This window comes from Acromyrmex echinatior, chromosome 2 (genome assembly GCF_024713525.1).
Source record: "Acromyrmex echinatior isolate Ae372 chromosome 2, ASM2471352v2, whole genome shotgun sequence".
NCBI classification, from domain to species: domain Eukaryota; kingdom Metazoa; phylum Arthropoda; class Insecta; order Hymenoptera; family Formicidae; genus Acromyrmex; species Acromyrmex echinatior.
Genome location: NC_141853.1, coordinates 12,279,398 through 12,303,620, shown reverse-complemented (window position 1 = coordinate 12,303,620; position 24,223 = coordinate 12,279,398). Strand labels below are relative to the sequence as shown.

At 33.5% G+C, this 24,223-nt stretch overlaps 4 protein-coding genes across 14 annotated transcripts; 2 read left to right on the top strand and 2 right to left on the bottom strand.

The window, feature by feature from the left end:
* The first annotated feature begins 124 nt into the window (after positions 1-124).
* fsd (transmembrane protein fates-shifted) lies at positions 125-3,872 on the top strand. 10 transcript variants are annotated; one of them, XM_087403397.1, is made up of 8 exons: positions 489-1,074; positions 1,516-1,599; positions 1,766-1,903; positions 2,017-2,155; positions 2,363-2,564; positions 2,729-2,893; positions 3,020-3,149; positions 3,753-3,872. In XM_087403397.1, exons 1-8 carry the CDS (start codon positions 1,002-1,004, stop codon positions 3,785-3,787), a joined length of 966 nt encoding a protein of 321 aa, XP_087259523.1. In that variant the 5' UTR covers positions 489-1,001; the 3' UTR covers positions 3,788-3,872. The 10 variants fall into 10 exon arrangements, with proteins under 10 accessions (XP_011065550.1, XP_087259523.1, XP_087259518.1 ...); XM_011067248.2 differs by lacking the exon at positions 489-1,074 and adding an exon at positions 125-300 and having other exon boundaries at positions 1,519-1,599; positions 3,020-3,872; XM_087403392.1 differs by having other exon boundaries at positions 494-886; positions 3,020-3,872.
* Cog2 (conserved oligomeric Golgi complex subunit 2) lies at positions 3,493-7,013 on the bottom strand. Its single transcript, XM_011067244.2, has 11 exons — positions 6,771-7,013; positions 6,452-6,679; positions 6,034-6,300; positions 5,637-5,938; positions 5,413-5,530; positions 5,020-5,342; positions 4,861-4,927; positions 4,552-4,732; positions 4,196-4,475; positions 3,884-4,064; positions 3,493-3,822 (listed from the first exon to the last, which is right to left on the bottom strand). The coding sequence occupies exons 1-11, from the start codon at positions 6,840-6,842 to the stop codon at positions 3,739-3,741; spliced, it is 2,103 nt and encodes a 700-aa protein (XP_011065546.1). The 5' UTR covers positions 6,843-7,013; the 3' UTR covers positions 3,493-3,738.
* A 141-nt stretch (positions 7,014-7,154) lies between these two features.
* On the top strand, positions 7,155-10,382 carry LOC105152797 (NF-kappa-B-repressing factor). The gene is made up of 7 exons (XM_011067241.2): positions 7,155-7,559; positions 8,345-8,478; positions 8,644-9,055; positions 9,223-9,349; positions 9,564-9,748; positions 9,841-10,017; positions 10,088-10,382. Exons 1-7 carry the CDS (start codon positions 7,390-7,392, stop codon positions 10,278-10,280), a joined length of 1,398 nt encoding a protein of 465 aa, XP_011065543.1. The 5' UTR covers positions 7,155-7,389; the 3' UTR covers positions 10,281-10,382.
* LOC105152796 (IDLSRF-like peptide) lies at positions 10,374-23,017 on the bottom strand. 2 transcript variants are annotated; one of them, XM_087403400.1, is made up of 5 exons: positions 22,572-23,017; positions 22,196-22,484; positions 17,224-17,352; positions 16,484-16,636; positions 10,374-16,118 (listed from the first exon to the last, which is right to left on the bottom strand). In XM_087403400.1, exons 2-5 carry the CDS (start codon positions 22,323-22,325, stop codon positions 15,925-15,927), a joined length of 606 nt encoding a protein of 201 aa, XP_087259526.1. In that variant the 5' UTR covers positions 22,326-22,484; positions 22,572-23,017; the 3' UTR covers positions 10,374-15,924. The 2 variants fall into 2 exon arrangements, with proteins under 2 accessions (XP_087259526.1, XP_011065542.1); XM_011067240.2 differs by having other exon boundaries at positions 22,196-23,017.
* Positions 23,018-24,223: the final 1,206 nt, after the last annotated feature.

The following is a 24,223-nucleotide window of genomic DNA, read 5'->3' as shown; positions in this document are numbered from 1 at the left end:
CGAATTCTAATTGATTTTCAATTCAATTTTTTAAATGTTGGTTTAGTAATCTTTCAACAAGCAGCACTGTATAATGCCTACTGCACACGATGAGCGATATCCAATGAGAGCTCAGTTTTCCGCTCGTCACGTGAGAAAAAGCAGAGTTTTCATTGGATATCGCTCGTTGTTCATATATCGCATCCAATGTGCTGTGCATACATAATGCTAGGTATAAACACAGTGATCGTTTCATCTTTGTTCAGCATTGGCCGACAACAAGGATGATGTAATGATTCATTGTGTTTTATATCTGTGTCCGTATGTATAGTATTACATATATCTGTATCTCTCTTAAATCTTAATACGCACGTACAATTTCATCGACACACACGCTCAGCCTTAGTATGAAACACCTCCACAAATGACGTAAACGTTCTATATCTAATGAAAAATAAATTCAAAAATTTTTATTGAAAAAGACTATTTATTTTTATAATTTTAATATTTTGTTCGTTTGTCATTTATTATAATACCTTTTCCAAGAAAATGCAATAAATTAAAGATGTTTTACACTCGTCATCGAGACTGTATATACGTATAAATGTATTGTATATACATATGTATATATATATATACACATACACGGCGATATATACATATATGCATATGTAACACAATATAAGAGATTAGCAACCTGCGTCGCCATGAAATACTTCTCTTAAATATACAGTCGTGATGTGATATATTTCGTCGCGATGTTTTTACGTTTCGATTTCGATAACATTCGACGGGGATTATGAGAATCGTGAAGCGCGTGAGCGAGCGAGCGAGGAGATGCGCGATGCGAGAATGAGATCGTGCGATCAGTGGACAGTGTCGCGTGATGAACGCGGGAGCCTATTGCGTATAGTAACGTTATTAGTGTATATATTTGTATATAGATCCCTTATTTCCTCGCAATGTGTACCTGATTAATTAGCACGCTTTAATCACACCACGTTAAAACGTATCTACGCACGATGTCTGCTCTGCGGAAGAAAGCGAGTCGAAGACCGACGAAAGAGCGGAGAGAAACTGATAATCTTGTAGGAGGTTAAGTGCTCCTGTAGTAGATATATATATATATATATATATATATATATATGTATATGTATATAAATATGTATTACCACTTATTCGTATTGTAAATTTATTTGTCGCTGCACTGTGCGAAATTTATCTAAAGTAAAGAAGAATAAAGGTTCTATCAATATATATCTATGAAAAATTACATAAATACAAATATAGTCTTTATTTGAGCTTAAATTTTTTAATTTGAAATAACGTAAATTGTAAAAGTTAATTCCTTTTTTAATAAATGTAAAATAACAAAAGAGACTGAACTAATATGTTTAAAATAGAGGATTTTTTTATTAATTAAAAAATATTTATTTCTATCTTGTAAATAATTATTATTTTGATATGATAATTACTCAGTTTAACCCCAATTTTGATAAAATTAGACTCATTTGACACACTTTTTATATTTTACAGCAGATATGACCATTGACGACTCCGCTAATGCTTTACGAATACCTACAAAGTTCAAGAAATCGGTTAGAAATGTCTCTAATGAAGGTTAGAAAATAAATTATAATACTTTTAAAACATTTTTTATTGTTAAAGTGTAAATATGATAATTTCTTGTTTAAAGCAATCCTTAATATTTTGCATATTTCTATTTTTCTGGTATTACAATTGGTATTGCATGAGATTTTAATTCTGTTATTTAAATGTTATTCAGTGAAACAGGAAGTAACAAAACAAGAAGAGGAATTAGTATGGGATGACACGGATGAAGAGAACTTATTAAAAGATAATATGAAAGGAAGGAGGAATAGAAGAAGATTGAAATGTCAAAACAATAATGATGAAGATGAAGGTAAATGGAAATATATTTTAATTAAACAAATATTTACAATGATAAAAATCATAAACATATAAAGTATCTTATATGAAGAAATATTACAAAAATTTATTATGTTTGTTGACTAGGAATTGATTACCCATCAGATATATGGTTTATTATCTCAGAATACATACAACCTGAAGCAGTAGGAAAATTTGCAAGGATTTGCAAAAGTTCTTACTACGTAACTACCACTGGAAAATTTTGGTTTCATTTATACAAGTCGTAAGTACTTTATTATATTGATAATGATATATAATTTAAAAATCTATAAATTTATCTTTATAAAGATAAAAATTATTTTCAATTTATATTGATATTTTTTTAATGGATTGATAGCATTAAAAAAATGTAACATATCTGTTAATATGATAGATATAATACAGTTGCGTGATTGTAGAATTATTTGTAAAAATCAGATTGTAATTTTAGATATTACAAATTCGTACCATCTTTACCAGAGCGCTTGCAACCACAATGTCAGAGGTTATATGGACTAAGAGCTTGCGTTATCAGGGCATTACATTACAATTATTTTAGGACGTCGGAAGGAGAAGGAGACGATATGTCTTACTTACGACAGGAGGAACCGCATTCTCTTGTGAAAAGAAAATGCATTCTCATGTGGCATAAAGTAAATTGCGAATAACTCTTTGTCCACATTTAAGCTCTAAGCTCAAGTAAACGTGTAGCTGTTCTTTCGTATATCTTTAACAGTAATTATGTAATTGTATTGAATTTATCGTTCTTTATTTCACGTTATGTGATAATATATAACGACGTTGTGGTGTGTCCTAGGAGGGGAAAGTACGGTGGTATTTCTATTTTAAGTTGAAGGAAGTTTCCAAAATACGTAACAGTCTGTTGAAGCAAAATAAACAGTGTAATGTTAAAAAAACGGAATTTCTCGAAACATTGGAAGACGTGGCTGTTAATCCCGAAGACGGTTGCAAAGTGCTTAGGGTTTGTAACGTAGAACTTGTTCGTAATTTCTCAAAGAAATTGAAGTCATTCATACATTACATTTATTTTATTTGTGTGTGTGTGTGTGTATAATATATTTTAATCTATTTAATAATTTATGTGTAGGTGAGTTGCTTAAAGTATAGTATGTTACCACCGGTGATCGGATTGGTCCTGCAAACAGTATCTATAAACTTAATGCCCGGCTTCAGAGAATACCGACTTCAACTTGGATTCGGAACATCCGATGTTCCTAGTACGTTAACAAATCAAATAATACTTCGTAATGTTATCGGATACAGTATCTTGAATTGGTGGGATCCCGCTTATCCTCATCAGGATGTGGGTTATACGATCGAATTGCCACAAAACGACTCGTGGGAAATCTAAAATTTATTATAAGATTGTTCTTATATTTTGTGTATTGGGGAAGTAGAGAAGCCTTTAAATTTTATAAGACAAATATATCAACGCGTAACAAATGTAAAGTTATTCGAATTAATACCTCTTTTTTTTCGTCAGTTCATGAATGATTTCAAAGTTATAATATGATTAAGAAAATAAAATATAAACAATATCGAAATAATAGACAACGCAAATTTTGTGCAAAAATGTTTTATGTACATTATTGTGTTGTATAAAGTATATGTACATCAAAATAAAATCATTATATATGATTATAAATAATAATTTGGTTGATGTACCAATTTGATTGCAACATTTCGAATTAGAGATGTTTCTTTCAAAACTTTTACAGTGACTAATAACTTACTAATTGACGACGTGTTTAAGTTCCTGAACTGTACATTTTACATAATTTAATAAACAATTATTGCTGACAAATTTCATTTTTTAACAGCTGCTTCTACAGCATCTATCAATTCCTGCAGATGATGTATGTTATCAGTCGAAATATTAAGATCTTTGACCTAAAAGATGTAAGTAATTAGACATGAAAATATATTTTTTAAATGCATAATATTTTCTTACCATATTTGTGTAACCATCCACATCTACTTTAAGTTGAATACGTATTTTTTCGTCATCGCTGGTTCCCTGTGGTTCCGAAGGAAGAATTTCAGTGGATTTATCACGAATCTTTTTCAATCTCCTCAAACTCTCCTCAGTTTTTTGTACAAACGTTAACACATCCGTAACGAATAGTAAATAACTAAAATAAATTCCAATATTCTTACTATATGCATAATTAATTTTAAGTAATTTTGAAAACGTTTTCAGATTTTTTTATATAACAATATTATTGAAGAAATAATAAAGAATAAATAAAAAGAAATTATTTACCTTTCTGTTAACGAGGATAAAGTTAGTTCTAACCAAAGAATAATATTTTCGGGAATGATCTTGTTATATTCTGTATAAAAATTTGTAAGAGGAATCATCGCGCTCTTTACATAAGGACAAGGTTTAGTTGGCACATCTCGCTTTGTTCTTCTAAACAGTCGAGGAATGTCGCTAACTTGTTTCAAGTGTGTTACACATTGCTCTGAGAGCTCATTTACGATTTCTTTCATAACTAAAGGTAATAGATTAGCTAGACTGTTCGATGTTTCACCTAGAGAGTCTAAAATACAAGAATTAATAAACTAAATCTTAATACTTTAAGATAATATATATTTATAATTCTTCATATATATTACCTTCTAGTAATTTCGATATTGTAACAGTCTCGTCTTTAATTTTTGACTGTACCATTTGTAAGAAAGATGGTAAAGCATTTATCAATTTTTCTATATCAATATACAAATACACTAGAAAGTTCACTCTCGTAGAGTGTTCCAAGTCATTTGAATTATTAGTTTCGTTTATCACTGGCCATATCTTTAAATATAAAAATTGTTATACTTTCTTATATATATGTAGATTTATCTAATTTATCTAATTTATGTACATATCTTACACATACGCGCACGCATGCACACATATATAAGTTGAATGTGAAAACGTACTTGTTTCATTGCACTCTGACACCAAGTTTGATATCTCGAGCTTATTTGAAGACTGAGTTTCCAAAATCTGATAATAGTATCGTTGCATTAGTTTTAATCACGAGGAGATTAAGATTAAAATAAAAATGATTCAGAGAATTATAAAGTGATTGCTTTTACCTGTGAAATAGTTGATATAAATAAATGTCATCAGTCCAAATCCTAAGCAAATTATCCCAAACCACATCGGTTACATGAAGCGAGAACTCTTTTTGCGTTAGAGATGTTAAATTAGCTTTAACTGAGTCCGGCGATATTGGCTCAGCTAACACTGCCTCTACGGTGCCGGCTATCTCTTGAAATCGAATTTGAAAGTACACTGGCAAATTCCATTTCTTGAGAAAATTCTTGTATTGTGGATGATTTCTCAGTGTCGTCAAAATTTCGGGCGTAATGCATTCTGTTTCTAACTTTGTTAAAAACTCTAACGTAGCTGTATATCTCTAAAAATGTGATAACTTATATATTTCTCTCTGGGTATTGATATTACACATTTTTTAATACTTTACTTACTTTATGAAATAGTACCGGATCTCCCGGAGCAAAAATGGATTTTATATATTGCTCGATTTTTTCTTCGATCTCAACCCAAAAGCTATTCACCAAAAAATTAAATCCTTTCATAGACATTCTGCAACATCAATATAATATTCTTATTGTTCTTATTATCAATATAATAATTGATGTATTTATAAATATGTAAATTATATGCATAACCAAATGTAACTTATAAATACCTCTCAGGATGTAATGTGATATCTAACAATTGTTTCAACTCTACATTTAGAATGTTCAATAACCTATGATAAATGCTTTGCAGGCCAAGTGGATCAGTTTGAAGATTATCTTCGTTAACAACATTATAAATTAATGGCCTTACAAGCTCGTATCTAACTAATTCTTCTGCATTTATTATTTTGTCAAGCGTAAGATAAATTCTAAGGCAACGGATTGCCAAACTGGAATTCTTCTCATGTATACATGCCAAGAATAATTCGTTCAGACATGTTACATATAAATTTTCCAATTCTGTAGTTTCCTGTTGAAAAATAATCATTTAGTTTATTAGTTGGCTATTGTTTTTTTTTTATTTGACTATAAACACAGTATCATTTTGTTTCTAAAAATTCGTACCTTTTCTTGATTAACTGAAATATCCGATTTACACCTGGACATATGGAATTTTAATTGATTCAATTCAATTGCAGCCTGCTCCAGAACATCGATTTTTGTGGGATTTTCCATAAACGTTTTCATGCATAATATGGAGGAAAGCTTCCTCAGCGACTTGTATACATGTTGTAAACTGTGCAAACTTTGCTTGCGTTCTCTTATCTTCAGATTGTCATTTAAATTACCCGAAATAGCTGTTATTTCATCATCCAGAGCTTGTCGCACTTGCTGTCAAAACAAAATTCTATCACTAGATCCAAATAGATAACACAACTATGTAAAATAAAGATTCCTGATGTCAATTTAATTCTAAAATGATTAAAACTAACAGAATGTCGGACAGAATTTCTTTGTTATAATTGTACTTCTTTATTTTTACCATAACTTCCTCCTTCAGCTGTCCAAGTGGCGCCTGTAAATCATTGATGGCGTTATCTAGCCCGATTAAATTGCTAGACAGATTCACGAAATCTGTATAATCCCTGTTAATAAGGTCAATCATTGCCGATCTCAGTAATTTTAAGTACATGCCAAGATCATCCCGCATCGTCTCCAGTTTGCCATTCTTCCTGTGATCTTGCAGAAATGTGTCGACATCGAAATTTTCCTACGACGTCAAATATAAGAATATAAGGGAGAGAATATTAAATTTATATTTCGTAAATATTGTAAACGTGGCAATAAGAAAACGTACGAACCTGTACGAAATCGAGTTCGGAGAAACACAAGTCCTTAGGAGCTTTCGGTAAAGTGATATTATTGTTAGACATAATTATATTTATATCCTTCTCTCGCTTGAAGATTAATCGACAACTGTCATTGCAGGAAGACTCTAATTGCTCTCGATATTCAAAATTTCGCTATCGCTAACCCTCCTGTTACGACGTGACAGTTTGACGTCCCAACTTAAAGGCTTCCAGATAGCATCCGCAACGGTGATAACTATATAAAACTCGTATCGCACTGAGCATTAAAAAGTAATATTGTATCTTGATTGCGTGACAACCAATCATGTTTCGCCATACCCCACTATTTTCAAAAAAGCAAAACAATGATTGGTTATCGCGCGAATCGTGTTTGTTCTAGGCGTCGCCACGTGTTTGGTGGACATGAAGTTTCTCGTGCGTTTCCGATCTAAAAGAAGATTATTCTGTATTTTTGACTACACAAAATATCAACAAATATGTCCTAACCTGCAGTGAAAAGAGTAAGATAGAGATCAATTATTGTCTCTGAACTGAATTATATTTAAAATCGTATTTGTATACCAAAGACACTTATTAATATCTATAAGGTCTCTGAGGATCTAAGACAAGAATGAGCATATACGATAATTGGGACGTGGAGCAACATAAAGTAGAATACGAGTCTGACGAGCACTGGGAGTTACGGCGTAAATTTTTGCTGACCCACAAACATAAATTCCCCGAAGATATACTCGTTTGTTTAGCCCAAGTGTTCGTCAATGTCGAACTGTTAGGATGCAGGTAATGATATCTGAGATGCATGTTGTTCTTGCCTTTACATATATTAGGATACTTTTCCTTACATCAGCGGATGACAGAACAATCATCAGACAGAATAGTCTACTGTGTGGCAATATTACTGTGTCAGTTTATAGATGAAATGTTGCTTAGCTTTTTTATTTCACTTCCAGAATAGAATAAAGAAACGGTCTCGTATATCTATGTCTGAATATATCTGAATACAATCTTAAAATCTTTTATCGACTCTTAGAAAAATAAATGATAATAAAATGTAAAAAATTGTATTTATAAAATAATATAAAACGGCGACACAATCGAACATAGCATTTTAACTGTATATATATATATCGACTTGTAACACAGTTAGAAAGCACAGAATTATACACTGTGTTATACATTGTGTCGCCTATGTATATTGCTGGAAATCCTTTGATCTTTGTGGTTAAACTAGTATATATTCATTGTACTTAAAATAGAACTTGGGAGACAAACTGCTACTATAGCTATATTAATATTACTTAGATCAGAAAAATGACTTCTGTCAAGTGTTGTCAGTATTAGTCCATTACTAGGCCTTATGAAACTGTTTAACCTTTTCCTTTAGATTCTTAAATTTAATATAGTCCTAAAATCTATATCTTTTTAACTTTCTTTAATTAATTTCTTCTTATGAAATGATATGCCAACCAAGATATGACCTGGCATCTACTTATGAATCAATCATTCTCATACATATCACTATTTTCCCAGCTATATATACATATGTTTGTATAACTTTCTTACAGATATCCACAAGAAACAATGGATTTAGTCAAAGAATTATCACAAGATGTTGCAGCCGAATATAGAGAAAAGCAAAAGAAAAAGTTACAAAGAACATTTGTGGAAGCATCAGAGGCAGCTAGTTCTAAGGTGAAAGGTATAAAGAAAAATTGTGAGTTGTGACTTAATAATTTTTTTTCTTTTTTTTCGTATTTTATTATACACAATATATATCTGTTATTAAATGTAATAATTACAGGGATGGTAAGTAATGTATTATTTGCCATCTCTCTGGATAATTATATTGGTATTATATTTGAAGGATGCGCTGCTAAAACATCTACTGTCACAGAAGAATCTATACAGAGTATGCCTAATCCTATATCAAACACAGCTAATCATACTGACCAATCTCGTAAAAAAAATAAAAAGCGTTCTAAAAAAAATAAAAAACTTGATACTGAAATGAAATTACTTCCTAATGTCAAAAAAGAATCTATATCTAGTACAATGAATTACAACTATCAGTCTTGTGAAAATCTTGATATCAAAGAAGGACCGTCTAAAAAAATAAAAACAGAGAAAAATGTCTCAGTTCAAAATCATCCATACGAAGACATTGTTCTGTGGGAAAAACCAGGTACTAACGATAATGTACTAAATATACTAGAAATGTCAGCTGGAGTATCTGGTATCGCTATGCGTTGGAAGTACTCTAAAATAGAAGAAGGCTGGTGAGCATATTTTTGTATTATATTTTAAAGAGAAAATTATTTTATGTTTCTACACACACACACACACACACACACACACACACACACACACACACACATTTATATAATGTGTATGCGATACAGCAAAAATTATTATAGAAGATTTCTCAATATTAACTCTTTTTCAGGGAATGCTCTATTATTTTTGACTCACAAAAATTGAGTTGTAGCACTGATATCAATAAGAAAGTAGCTAGACAAAAAGCAGCCATTATTGCATTAGAAAAATTACAGAAACACTGCTATACGGTTAAGGTAAAGGAAAATTAAATGTATCTTTAGTTAGAGAGATAGGGAGATCTTGAAAACCCTTAGCATTGATATTTATGTTATTTTATAATGAATTGTAGCAAAACATAAATGTAATGTTTTTTATCATCGTTGCATGAGAGAGAAAGAGTGAGAGAGAAATACAATTTTCGTATCTTTTTAAAAAAATATTTTTATATACATACATTGTAAAATTTAGGTTAAAGGAGACATAGGTACAAAAATAACTGTAACGACAGAAGAACTAAAGTCTCAGGAATCTCAATCTGAAGACAATTGGAAAGTATCTAATTGTATTGGGAAAAATATGATGAAAATGATGGGCTGGACCGGCGGTGGTCTTGGAAAATCCGAACAGGGTATTGTGGAACCCATGTCTGCCATGTTAGTGAGAAACGACATTGTTCTTTTATTTCTAAAAAAAATTTTATTCTTTTATCTCTTTTGCTTATAAATTTTCATTTTTTTATTTTTAGGGTTAAGACGCAAATAAATCGAGAAGGTCTTGGCCTGAAAAAAAATTCTTATACGGAACAAGAAATAAAAACTAAATGTCGAAAATTATTTAAAGATCTCTTACAAACGGATAATTATTCGCGAAAAGACATTGTGTTTCTGGATTTCCCTAAAGAAGACAGAATTGTGATTCATCAGTATGTCGCTTAAAAGTTACATAACATTTGTAAGAAATGCCATTGAAGGTAACGTACTTCAATCTTTCAGAGTTGCGCGAACAATGGGTCTTAAATCACGTAGTCAAGGCAAGGATCAACGAAAACTGATAGTTTCAAGTAAAGTCAATATATGGAGTTTGGTCAGAGAATTGAACAATCTTGGTGGAGTCACCGAAAAATACGAATTGGTGAAACCGACTGACGAAAAATTCATTTCATTATCAACTTCTACTTGTACATAAAAAGGACAGATATTATATATATTTAAACGATACCTTCTGTGACATTGATGTAGTAGCATAAATATGGATTATATGAAAATAAATAGATAACTCTTTTCAGAAGTCTTTCCGTAATATTTTATTGTTTAAACGATCCAAAAAACAAGCTGTTTGAAGTAATATCACGACGTTCAATATTTTTCTAGCACGCAATCCGAAGTAGCGAGATTCATTCAATTCTTGTTTCTAACGGACATATTTCTGTCGAATGAAAAGCCGTACGTTGTAGATCAGAATATCGCATCACGTCGCCAGTAAAATAGCGCAAACAAATATAAAGGGTGAGACACAGTAAAAAGCAATCTCCTGAAATTGTGATTATGCAGGCAGAGCCTACAGATTCGTAAATAATCATGTTGTTCATCGAGCAATTACAATGTATACGCTCACGCTCGCATGCACGATCAACGAATGAAATCGTGTCGCATGATGCATAATTGGAGACATTAGAATTATTAAAATTGAAAAGAAGCGTTCTCACTTTATTTAACAATTATAATTATTGCGACAAAATCATTCCGAAGTGCGTCTGGCATTCAATCGAATAGAGGAGTACAAAATCTTAAGAAGTGGATGGTTACTTACAGCAGAATGTCGTAAATTGTCGTGTAACTTGACGTATAATAAGAGACTTTGGCAGTAGAACAATCAGAAGTCGAAAGGTAACATATACAGACAATACGACGGTGCGTGATATTTTAATACATTATCACATCTTTGAAATCTCTGATAATTAAATATCTTCTTTTTTTCTTTTTCTACATATAGATCGTGTATATGCATACATATGCGTGCGTACCATCAGTTTGAAATGACAAGGTTGAAGATTACATGCGTCTCTCCTATATAATCACTTCGATTTATTGATTAACTTAACGTTTACTTAGCGATGTATACATATGCATATTACAACAACAATATAACGCAACGTTGTAAATGGGCAACGAGAGCAACGAAACAACGCGTATACGTAAACGTGTATTTAGAAAAAAAGTAAAAAGTATCTTCGTTAATTAATTAATTGACCATGCTATCGCGTGCATAATAGTCAGGTGAAATATTTTCATAAGGGCTGTCACATCAGCATTCACTTGTATAGATTTAAATTTATGCAAAAAAAAACGCCCTTATAAATCATATGTATATTCTATTAACTCAATTATTACATTTTTTTCCTCTTTTGATAAATTTCGCGAAATACAAAGGATTTGTTGAACTGGAAATTGAACTTGAATATAACGCGAAATAGATTTGTTGCTGAATTTGGTGCAGTTAAAAGACACGTGCGAAAACATTACTGTTTCATCGTTTAATTAAGCTATTGTTTAATATTAAATTTAATATTAAATTATTATTATAATTCTCTTTTGCCACGTTACACAATTTTGAAACTGATTAATTTCCATACACAAAAATTACGACGTGATGCAATCTCCCTTATGCGATATGTCGTTTTCAGCCTGACCATTTACACTCAGCGCTGAGTCCCTCTGTTACCTTTTGTCATAATAATGTCAAAAGCACCGATAGGACACTGCGACCATTCGTTACCGAAACTGTGGACGGATCGACAATTTTTCCGAAACCATGCAGTTGCGTCGCTATTTAAATTTTAAATCAGGATAATAATCAAGATGGCAGATTTGTAAAAATCTAATATAGGAATAAGAATAAATGCATTTTAAAATAGATATAAATTTAATATGACATAAAATGTAATAAATTATGAAACATAATTTAATGTATTTTTAATAAAAATATCGCTAATTTTATTCAATCAAGAAAAATATCAATATTACTTGTTTGAACATCGATCAGATACAGTAAAACAGTGAGAGAATATCAAATTGATACATAAACCAGTTCGTCCATACTTCGTGGCTAAATATCTGCAACATATATAAATTATAATAAGGAAACATATAAATGAGGAAGAAGGAAGAGAGAGGGAGGAAAATATAATCTCTTATCATTTCAAGATAATGAGTAACGCGCCTTCGATACGTGGCATACATATGTATATATCAGATATCGGTGGAACTCCGGTCTGCCGCATTCGGGGGAAATAGATTTGACCTTATGACTTACGACTCGAAATTGGGGCCAAAGAGTCAAGGCACGCAACGGAGAGGCGGAGATAGATAGAAAGAGAAAAAGAAAGAACAAGAGAGAGAGAGAGAGAGAGAGAGAGAGAGAGAGAGAGAGAGAGAAAGGGATGTTCGCGGCGCGCCATGACCCCCCGGTCTGATATGCCCCGTTGTTCACTAAAACACACAAGTTCCCTCGGATTTTGCCCTCGGTCCAGGCCCTACTTTGGACCGTAATTGACATCTGGAGGGAATATTAAATATTTTTTTCTTCTTTATATACCAAAATATTATCTACCATCTGATAAAAGAGTGATTTCTCTGTTGATATGTATTCGCTATGTATATATGTATAATATTTATATACCTCTAGATTCGCTTATGTTAAATTAATTAGAAGATATGTCTCAATGTATCGTTTTCGATTAAAAGATACGCTTAATAAATAGATACGTTGTTACTTTTATCCCAGAAGGGATGCATTATTAATTCTCTCGAGGTAAAAAAAGAACCAGACTCTCGTGCCCGTTCGCGATTTCTCGATTGTCGCAAATAGCACAATTTATATACATATATATTATGTTATGTGCATATGTGTATATAAGAGTGTGTATATATAGAAATTTTTAATGCGTTAATTTTCTTTCTTTAAAGTAAAAGGAAAGCACGACGGGAAACTCTATATACCTCGAGAGAATCCGGTACCATTATTATATATATATATATATATATATATATATATATATATATATATATATAACATATGTGTGTATATATAATATAATTTTTTTAAATATAATTTACTGATATGTATGTGTACTGATATGTATCGTGTTGTCGTAATGAAAATATCATACGCTAGCATTATATATATATAAATATATATATATATATATATATATATATATATATCTTATACTTTATTTTCTTTTTCTAATGAATAAAACGCGCGTCATACCCTGAAAAAACGCGACGCGATGCTCCGTTTCCTCATCTTTTTCTTTTTATTATTTTTTTGTACCCTTTCTTTTAAAAACGCGTGCATCATCATCGTATTGTATATTACGATTGCATGACGTTCACGAGCACACCGAGAAAAATCACCTGTTCCTTTTAATACGAAAGGCAGTATTTTTACTGCATATTTTTATAATGTTAAACAAGGCTGCTTCATCTTACATCCGCATCCATCAATGCTATGTTAATTAAAACAAAAATTACAATTTGGTACGATGCGGTACAATTATGGATGCGGTGGAAATACTGAATACTTAAATACCGAAGACTTTCTCGGCAAGAAATTTAATTTTTCTTTTCCCTTTTTATTTTTTGTTTGTCGCGGTGTCGCGTCGCGAAACATTTACGCAAAAAGAAATAATTATGTGGTGACGAAGTTAAAATTATGAAAAAATAAAACATACGTAAAAGAACAATCGATTAAAAATGTAAATTTTAAATCAATATACTGTTCCAGTAGTAAAATCCGAATAAAAGCTGTCATCTCTCATCAATATATAAGATTACTCCGCAATTGCAACAGAAATTACGCAGCATCGTCGGACATTACGCTTAAAAGGATATTTTAGGGAAATAATTGAGAATAATCTTTACTGCGTAGTTCTTTTACGCAGAAGTAATTAAGAGCAATGTAGATTCCCACCTTCGACTCTAACTATCGAAACACGTGGTCCAATAGTTGCGCATCCGTGAAAGATAAGTTGCTTCTGGGAGAGCCAATTTTATGGCATTGTGTTTAATAAGAATTACATTATCGGCTTCTTCCGCTCGACCTTTCTACGAAGTAACGTAATTTTGATTAAAAATCATCCCTTGCCACGTGCTTGAGCGTAATTACTTTCTGAGAGCTTCCTCCCACGAAGTTTGAAGTTTGAACTCTCTAAGATTCTTAACAATCTCATTGAGACTCTCTCAGAAGAAAACTTATTTAAGTTTAAGAATTTTAATTTGTTAAATAAATATTTTATCTCAATTACAATCTCATAACACTTCAATCACAATCTCAAACATTTCAATTCTTCGTGTAGATATAATCATAATAAATTTCCCATCAAAATAACTCGCATAGTTTAAGTTTTTGATGCACAACTGTCAGACTGTTATATCACTACCGACCGCGAACGATTGTCATTAATGTTTCATCACTTATGCAAGACACCGTGTATGTGCTCGTATATTTAAAGATACGTACATCGAAGAAAGCCAAGACACGCATACACGTACATAGAGTGAGAGAACCCTAACAAAAGGTTCAGCAAAGTAGCTACAAGAGGAAGCTCAATATTTTAGAAATAGGTCGGATAAAAGCTCATTACTTGTTCACACGAGGAGAGGACCTCGACGCGTATAGTTAGGAAAAGCGATAGAAAACATAAGAGATCCGATTAAATCGTAGCCTGGTGAGAATTCTTCATGCGATTTTTCAAAATTTTTATGTGAATTTCAGAATTTCATATGTATTTTTATAACTTTTTAGAAAATATTTATCAGATTTGTTATATAAATTGAAAAATTTTTCACAAATACTGAGAAAGTTTACATTTTTTCTAGAATTCTTCATATACAGCTTCTTAAATATTCTAAAAGAGAGAAATTCTTCATTTTATCGTTTCTTAAGAAAATTTATAAAATAAAAAAGTTTAAGATATTTTTTCAAAAATCTTCATAAATTTAAAATATGACAAATTCTTAAAAATATAATTTCCTTCATCATATTCATGAAAATCCGATTGCGTTATTTAGGATCAACAATCGCAAAACTTTAGAAGAAGTAAAATAGTAAAATATTATAAAATGTTACAATTTGAAAAGTTAAAAGATAGTAATAAATCGTAGATCGTTCAGAGAATCTTAATACGCTTTTCAGTCATTTAATTATGTTTTTCTTAACGACGACGATTCAAATTCAAATCGAGGCATAATTAAATTTTAGAGTACATTAATCATATCAATCACGTTCTGATTATTGCACTTTCTCCAAGCTTCTCCAAGGATCAACGGTACACTTGACATTACACTTGACGCGTGTAATGAAATTATCCAAACGTGATAGAGTTACGAGATACACGAAATGGAAATCCGTTTGATTGTTCGTCATGCAGAAGATTCGAAATTCGCTCCCTTATACACGGGTCTCGATGATCATCTCGGTGCTCGTGATCACGCTCGGCGCGTTGAAGCGAGAGTAAGAGATTCGAAAAGGATAAGAAAGGAAAGAAAAATGACAGGCTACATCCTGCGCATAAGAACTCGCGACGAAGGAAAGATAGAAGTGCCCGCGGAAAGGATGATTTAGGCTTTATCAAACGAAGGGTCTGCTGATGCGACGACGGTGACGCGACACCGGCGGCGATGCGACGGCGGCGGCGGCGGCGGCGGCGACGACGACGACGACGACGACGACGACGACGGCGATGACGACGATGATTCCTCGTCGACAACGACGACGATGACGGCGGCGACGGCGGCGACGACGACGGTTTGGCGGCGAGTGTGACCGTTCAATCAAGGAAGCCCGTCTTAACGAGTTTCTCGAGGAAGAACTTGACGTCGCCCAGCTCGGAGTCCTTGATACCGATAGATTTCAGCATGCCCAGATCGCCGTTCTCCACCGCCATGAAAACTGAACGCAGGTGCTCGAGATCCGAGCGCATCAAGTGTAGCGCTGCGCCAAAGTCCTCGATCGTTTGCGATTCTGACGGCCGAAACAGATAGTCAGGGGCCAAGTCACGGGATCAGTTCATTCAAGGATAGAATAGCAACGACGCAAGAAAATCTTTTTCTCTAAATTCTCAAAGTCCTTGTACATCACCGCGTTAATTAAATAAGATAAATGTTTGTTCGACCGACATTTTTTACATGAAGTTGGATTAAAATACTTGCGATTTCGTTCTATAACGAAACGCGGCAATATTGCTGCTTTTAATAGATTTCCGATATACGTGGAAAAGATTTCAGTGAGATATCGGAGAAGTCGAACACATTCTATTCGATCGTGTTCTATTTGTCGCTTTCAGTAGCGGGAAGTGTCGTACATAATTCTAATTCTAAGGAACTTACCCGACAGCGCGATGGCCACTTTTTCCACACCACCGAGAGGTTTTAGCGTATCGCGTGCTTTGGTTCCGAACAATTTCTCTAGGTAATTGGGACCGTGGCTGGCTAGCAGAGATTGCAAAAAACTCGCAGTTTCCTCTACGGGCGGTCGTTTGGCTATAACGGCAAAAAAACAAAATTCCATAAAAATTACAAATAAATGCAAAATGCATAATGATCCACACTACGCCGGGGATCAATAGCACGTGCTCATAAACATTATTTAAATAAATTGGAATTTCGTCCAAATCTCAAAAAAAAACATGGGTATATATAAAATGTTGATTAATCAGTACTTATTACGAGTACGGTAGAAAATGAAATAAAAGATCACGTTTTGCGTCAAACGAGTGCAACAGCAATTCCTCTCTTATTACAGCTGCCTGGTGCAATTTCATGTAACATCGTCGAGTGTATCCACACCCTGCGGTATCCATTCTCTCATATGTATATACATAATGTAAAATTCACGTCAGTAAATATTTATAAAATAAAATCTACTAACGCCAAATCACGAGATAATCCTACGTAAAAAGAGATATAAATCATATTAAAAGTATAAAATATATTAAAAATGAAATCATACGTTTTACTGCGAATCAGTTTGTTTACCGTAATGAGAACAAGATACGTAATTAATAATGTTAAGTGAGTCGCACTGCCAATTAGATCTAATTAATTAATGAATTCCAAATTAAGCTCACCTGCGGTACACAATCTTGAGTCCTCGTCGTATCCATCCTGACAGTCGGGTGCTCCGTCGCAGAGATACTGTATCGAGATGCAAATACCGTCGCCTGGACACTTAAATGGTTCGTACGGATGGCAAGCCTCTGAAACGCACATAATAAATTTTGAACGAGTGAGAAAAATAATTTGAGAAAAGTAAGAAATTAAGAAATTGTAAAATTCACACAAAAATATTATTAAGCACCGAGATCCAAATATAGTCTTCTTCGCTTATTCGAATTAAACTTTGATTTTTATTTTATGATGAGAAAAATAATTAGAGTAATCTGAGGAAAATAATTTGAGGAAAGTAAACTAAAAAAGTAAGTTCGAAACGTACGCTGTTTCTAAATAATCAGAAATGTGTGTGTGTGTGTGTGTATATATGTGTATATGTACAAGCACTCAATCTTATTCTGCGAAAATGAAAATTCGAAAAAATCAATTACGTTCGTCGGTGAGACGGTCGTGAGAGTCACTGGATGATTAAATTACAACGATAACGTATTAAAGTGAGGGATCCGAAACGGAATTAATAAACACGATGTGGGTAATGCGACAGCACGCTTCGTGCAAGAGGCTTTCGGAATAATTGAGCAAACACGCGATCTTATTGTTCACGCTACAATAGCAGGCGCGCGTAAGTTAACGATCCTGAAAAAATCAATTAATCAAACTTAAGCTTAATCTGATAGAACTGCAGGAACAATCGTAAAGCGTATTGATTGTTTGCTCCTTAAAGCTCATAAAATCCTCCTCCCTTCGTCGCAAAGTTTTCCTTGCAATTAAGTCTCCCTATAAGTCTTTCTACACAAGACAGTAAATATTGTCAGATTTTATAAAAGTCGTTCGAAAGTCAACATTTTTATATACTAATTCCATTAAAAAGAAGAACAAAATTTTTCTATATTAAGCCTCTTAAAAAAAAGCAATTTTCTTAGATCCCTTAAAACATCTATCTGAGAATTTTCCGATTCCTAGGAGATCAGACATAAACTGCTTATTATATAAAGAAGTTTTACGAAAAGCTGTATTTCTGTATCTTTACCGGTCTCTTGGAGGAAATGTTTTGAAATATTTTATACGCAACATTTTTATTCAGACACCCCGCTGAAACAAGAAAAACATGAGTAATTTGATACCCGAGAAAAACACGAGTAATTTAATGCATGTATACGACGTATGTTTAAATCAAATAAAAATTTTTATCCAGTGAAAAACAATCCTCGTGACACCCGTGAAAGCAGAAAATATATTGTTCTCGGCGATCGATTGTGTAATATTGTGCCACATTCGTTATACGATCGCCCACGTTCATTTCGCACGTAAACTTAATTTGCACCGCAAACACAGAATACACTGTGTCCATAAAGCATCCTGTGACAGTTAATTTTGATCATATTGAGAATTCGATATCTACGTATCGAACCATCGCGCAACGGCGCGGCCATCAACGTTATTAAATTATCACGCACATACGTCACATACGTTCTCTTTTTCCATCTACTGTTAGACCATGTACTGTTTAGACAGGGCGTTTTTACGTGGGTTTCAGGCAAATATTTCACCAACGAGAAATCTATCCGGATCGCGTCCCATATTTGTCTCATATCAAGGATTGTTGCATCAAGTTTAAACCGGTCATGGGATATTATTAAATTGCACGAGCGTGAGCGTCGCAATTTTTCTCACATGTTTAGATAAGACTCCTACGTATTCGTGGGCGTTTCTCATCGGAGAGACATTACAAATATTTTACCGATCGACGTCGAGCGATGATTCCCCGGAGGGTTGCTGTTATCCCCGTGGGACCGCGACCTCGATGCATTTCAAATGAAATAGGTTCGTGGAGGGAATATTAAATAATAAGATTATGCCTTTTTACAGATGGGAGATACCTAGACAGGTTTAATGAATGTTAAATACAAGCGGTAACTATCGGTTTCGATCGGTAACTACTACTTTGAACTTTTATTCTCTGTACGCACGCTACGGAGAGAGTTTTTATAATATAAACTTTTCGAAGCTTTATTCGCGCATAAAAGTTCTCTCCATATAGGATACGAGTTACAAACAGAGTTTAAAAGCGAGCTTAAATCCACTCGAAGAGAAAGTTTCTACAAACTTTTCTCATCATCTCGCTGACGACCGAAAGATGAAAAATAAATAGACAACTAACTTTACGTCAACTAACATCTTATTTTTAAAAGCAATTTCTGTTTTATTAAATTTTCGGGAGCATGTTTTATCGACTGTACCTCTCTCATTTGACCTTTTACTCATTTCTTATTTTTATTGGAATCCGCAGGAAAAAAAAACGACTTATTATTTCTCGATTAAACGTTACTCTGGAAACGTATATTAAGATGATGACATAAAATGGGAAAAATTCTGCATAAGAGATAATCAAAAGGATTGACAGAAGAAAAATAATTCAATAAAAAAACAAAGAATAAGACAAGGAGAATACTGGATATAATATTTTTTATATCAAACCGTCGTGAGAGAGACAGAAGTTATATTACAGTGGAAGGGGGTCTAAATTTTATTCTAGTTAGCGCAATTTTTTGCGCGATATCATTTTTTTTTCTTTTTTTTTTTGAGAAAAAATAGATTTATGCAATAGATAATTATGAGAAACAGGGAGCTTGGTTGAGAGAAGGGATATTGGATATAATATTTTTAGTATCAAAGCACGGTGAAAGAGATGGAAGAATTATAAAGTGGGTCTAAATTTTTTTAGTTGACGCAATTTTGCAATCTCATTATTCTTTTTTAGAAAAAATAGATTTGTGCAATAGATAATTATCAGAAACAAGGGAGATCGGGTGAGACGGGGTATATTGGATATAATATTTTTAGTATCGAAGCACAGCGAAAGATGGAATTATAAAATAGGTCTAATTTTTTTTTAGTAGGCGCAACTTTGCGATATCATTACTTTTTATTAGAAAAAAATAAGTTTGTTGTCAATAGACAATTACGAGAGAAACGGGGACTTGGGGGTGAGACAACGAATATTAGATATGATAGTTTTAAAATCGAAATGTATTGGGTAAGAGATAGAAAATAAAGTGAATTTAAAGTGTTTCAATTGGTGTAACTTTGCAATATCATTACTTTTATTTAGAAAAATGAAATTTTGTTTCGCAATAAATAATTACAAGAAACGGGAGCGTAGATAAGGTAGGGGATGCAACGACCGCATGAAACCCGCTTCGCGGCATCCTGGCTCTGAATAGCCGCGAACTGAGTAAAAACGCGTGTTTCTAAATGTCATCGGCTATATGTGACTCGGTACGCGTTAAGTATGCGCGTTATTGACCGAGCGATTGTGCATGTACACGTAACTAACCAGAGTACAGCCATACGGCCGAGTTTCAACGAAATATTTCCGTCATAATTCTTCGGACCTGTTAATTTTAATGAATGTTTATTAGGAGAAACATGATAATGTAAACGACGACAGTATCTCTTGACAGCTTCCTCTTCATTCCACACCCTTATAAATGTCTCGTTCATATAAACGGTTACTTTAGCTTACTTCCTGTGAGCTAAAGCTTACACGTGTATCTACGTATACCTCGAATGTTACATGTGAAAGAGAAAGTTTTTAATTATTTCATTTTTAATTTTTATCTCTCGAATTGATGATTATATTCTTAAGTTAATTTTAAGCGGATTTTGCTTAGAAATTCGTTACTTGTGATTCGATTACATAATAATTTGAATAAATAAATATGTATATAAAGCTATAAGAAGTTGGATGCAATGAATAATTTCTCTAAATTCTTGTAAAGTCAAGAATTCTCGTCGAAGAATTAATTAGATGACGGTGGAACAGCTTATATGTATTTTAACGTATGTGAGATAAGGATTATATATGCAAATTCGTTCGTAAGTTTCATGTAAAGTTAATATGTTTAATTAATATATGCCTGCAGTAAGCTTCTCTAGTTAAAATTTCGTAATCACGTGAGCTGTAAATTAGTCTCTCTCTGTTATAGTTTCAACGGTTGCAGTAGTTAAAATTAGGTTTGGACAGACAGTATAATGCATGAGTTATCCTTCAAATGTCTATGTGTCTTATTTATATATTCTCTAGAAACATTTGACGTTGCATAAAATAAATAAATACATGTTTAAATTTATCATAAACAATTAAAGCTGTCATCAAATTGTTACAACTTTATATATACATGCAAATTATTAGTATTCGTTAAAAAAATGTAAAAGCACATAAAATGTAGTAAATCGTGAAAATATATTGTAATAAAATATTCCGATATAATTTTTATTTTAAATTACAAGATGTTCAAGCGAAAAGAAAACAACTGGTAAGAATAAAACTAAGTATGAACGATTACGAATATTTGAGAAATTTTAGTAATATTTGATTACTGCTTTTAAATAACTTTATATATAGGTATACTGTCGATGTACTGTAATAAAAACAATAAAGATAAATTCCATAAGGTAAATAAATCAATTAAATAAATGTTATATAAAAATTTATGTAGAGAGCAGGAGGCAAAAAAAAACTGTGTATGTTTTATTATGATAAAAATTTTACAAAAAAAGACATGGAAAAAATAATTATTTTTCAAATATACGAAAAACACACACATTTCATCATTGAATATTCTACAATTTATAAAATCATTCGAGATAAAAGTTTCAATTAAAAGTTTAAAATTGTAATATTCTTATAATAGACGTTTATATGTGCAATTCCTTAGATTTTCTCGAAAAGAACTTTAAAGTAGTATTTTTTGTGTAGAACCATCTGCGTGATTTTATTTTTGCGCGATTTCTTCCATGTGATCGCCTTACGATTGCGCGCCTAAAACTCGTGGTCTCGTTGGCAATTCAGAATAATGCTTTATCGAAGATAATTTTTGTCGTTTCCTAATTCTATCATGTATAGATTTCCCGTTATCGACTTACCCGAACGTTTCGTGTTGAAATGACCGTAGAAGCGGCTGAGGTCGATCGCCATGACGGCGCGCGGAAAAGCGGCGCAGGCCGTCAGGGCGATGCCAAGTGCAACCGCACCGTTGCAGAATCTCCGTACCATCCTTGCTTCGCGAATGCGTTTACAAGTTACAGACGGGCGCTCTTTTATCTTCTTCTTTGCTCTATTGCTGCTGTGACGACAAGTCGAGTTCGGGCTCCCTCTTCCTCTCTCTCTCCCTTTTTCACTTTTTGCTTGGGAGGGGACTTCTCTTAATTCTCCCTGAAGAAAATCCTTGATTGAAAATCCTTCCTCCTCGCGAACGCGAACCCGGTAATGTATCGTCACCCTCTCGCGAGAATCACTTACTCGCTCGCTCGCTCGTTGATATCTGGTTGTATCTGATGCGCCACCAATGACCAAAGTGTTGGAGTAACTCCTCGGGGTGGCTCGCGCAAGGTCCCTCGCCCCGAGAGCACTTGAGCACTCCGCTTCGGCTGCGCTGCGTCTGTAATTCTGTATGCGTGGGTGCGAGCGAATGTTAACGGCGCGGCGAGGTCGCTCTCACCACCCACTTCGTTCTCGCCCTTTCTCGGAATCTTTCTGGTCTCTCGCTCTCTTGCCACCCTCCTTCTCCCGCTTATGCCCGTAAGAAAAAGATCCCTTGTGATCCCTTGCTGGACGTGTGACGGTGACGGTGACGGTGCACAGGCTGCACAGCCACACTGCGAAGTGCGAAGTGCGAACACACGGTATACACCTGTGCCACGCGATCTCACCTGCGCCTGCGGCCGGCTCGTGTTGGTAGGTTGGTACTTGGGGAGGGGGAGGGGGAGGACGAAGAGGACGCGTGGGAGACCGGTCGACCAATCGGCCGTTGGGTTACGCTCGATACGACCAATCGACGAACGCGAGATCACAGGTCTACCCTGGAACACCCACGCTTGCCGTTGCGCTCGCATCGATTTCAACCCCTCGTCGCCCAGTGACGTAAACGAGGGGTTGATAACGTATTCAACTACGATGCGTCGGAATTATTAAGATCTTCATTTTTTTTTTCACCGTAGATATCTTTTATCATTACATTAAATTTTCACATAATCGGCATACTGATATTTTCTCCTTTCTTTATCTCCCTCTTTTCACCAAGTATATTCCTTCTTATCACGCTCCGTTCCCAATTCACTGTTACGCTCCTGCCTTTCTCAATAGGTAAGTTTCGCTTGTCGTTACAAGCGTATACTTTTAAGCACCCGTGATAATATGTCGACGTTTAGTAATTTTATAGCGAATCCGCTGTTATCTAGTTGAGAATTATCGTAATTACTCGACGTCGTGAATAATAGCTTCTCAAACGGCGCGCGATACTTTGGCTGCATCTTTAAATGAGATTGATAAATAATCGTCACGTAATCGTCGAGTAGTACCGTTTACCGCAATAGAACATCGCAATATCGATTACTTTCAATCGCAAAGAATGAACGCCCGGAATTTGCGTAGATTATTCAGCGCAATGTTCTAAATAAATGAAGATACTACGTTAAACACGAGAGAATATACAATATTATATTCAATATTGTATATTATTACGAAACTGTTAATAATAATTTTGCAATAGTCAAACTCCAGTGATATATTTCTACAATCGAAAAAGTTTATTGAAAATTGAAAAAAATTCTGTTATTTTATTCTTATAAATTCTATGGGTTTAACCGTACTCATTTGTCATTTTGGTCAAACGTTCTAATTTTTTCTTCTTTTATCTTTTCTTTCTAACTTTATACATATAGAATAGCAAAAAAAGAAGGAGTACATTTGGCATTAATGATGAAATTGATAAGAAACTTCGATAAAAAAAGAATAACAGATGTATTGTGTCCGAATGATGAAAATATAAACGAATAATACAATGTCTATGTTATATATTTATTGTTAGAAAATTTTCCTTCCCTTGTTAGCTATAAAATTGAAGAAATCACACAAGGAAAAAATTATTCTTTTTAATTTATAATTTTTAATTT

Coding starts and splice junctions, on each gene's coding strand:
- Cog2 (XM_011067244.2), bottom strand. CDS start 6,842: ATGTCTAACAATAATATCACTTTACCGAAAGCTCCTAAGGACTTGTGT. Junction 6,301..6,451: donor AGCTGAAGGAGGAAGTTATG/GTAAAAATAAAG, acceptor TTGTTTTGACAG/CAAGTGCGACAAGCTCTGGA. Junction 3,823..3,883: donor TGGATGGTTACACAAATATG/GTAAGAAAATAT, acceptor TACATCTTTTAG/GTCAAAGATCTTAATATTTC.
- LOC105152797 (XM_011067241.2), top strand. CDS start 7,390: ATGAGCATATACGATAATTGGGACGTGGAGCAACATAAAGTAGAATAC. Junction 9,350..9,563: donor AACACTGCTATACGGTTAAG/GTAAAGGAAAAT, acceptor TGTAAAATTTAG/GTTAAAGGAGACATAGGTAC. Junction 10,018..10,087: donor GACAGAATTGTGATTCATCA/GTATGTCGCTTA, acceptor TCAATCTTTCAG/AGTTGCGCGAACAATGGGTC.
- LOC105152796 (XM_011067240.2), bottom strand. CDS start 22,325: ATGGTACGGAGATTCTGCAACGGTGCGGTTGCACTTGGCATCGCCCTG. Junction 17,353..22,195: donor TTTCAACACGAAACGTTCGG/GTAAGTCGATAA, acceptor TGTGCGTTTCAG/AGGCTTGCCATCCGTACGAA. Junction 16,637..17,223: donor CTCAAGATTGTGTACCGCAG/GTGAGCTTAATT, acceptor TTGCCGTTATAG/CCAAACGACCGCCCGTAGAG.
- fsd (XM_087403390.1), top strand. CDS start 1,002: ATGTCTGCTCTGCGGAAGAAAGCGAGTCGAAGACCGACGAAAGAGCGG. Junction 1,600..1,765: donor TAGAAATGTCTCTAATGAAG/GTTAGAAAATAA, acceptor AATGTTATTCAG/TGAAACAGGAAGTAACAAAA. Junction 1,904..2,016: donor CAATAATGATGAAGATGAAG/GTAAATGGAAAT, acceptor TTTGTTGACTAG/GAATTGATTACCCATCAGAT.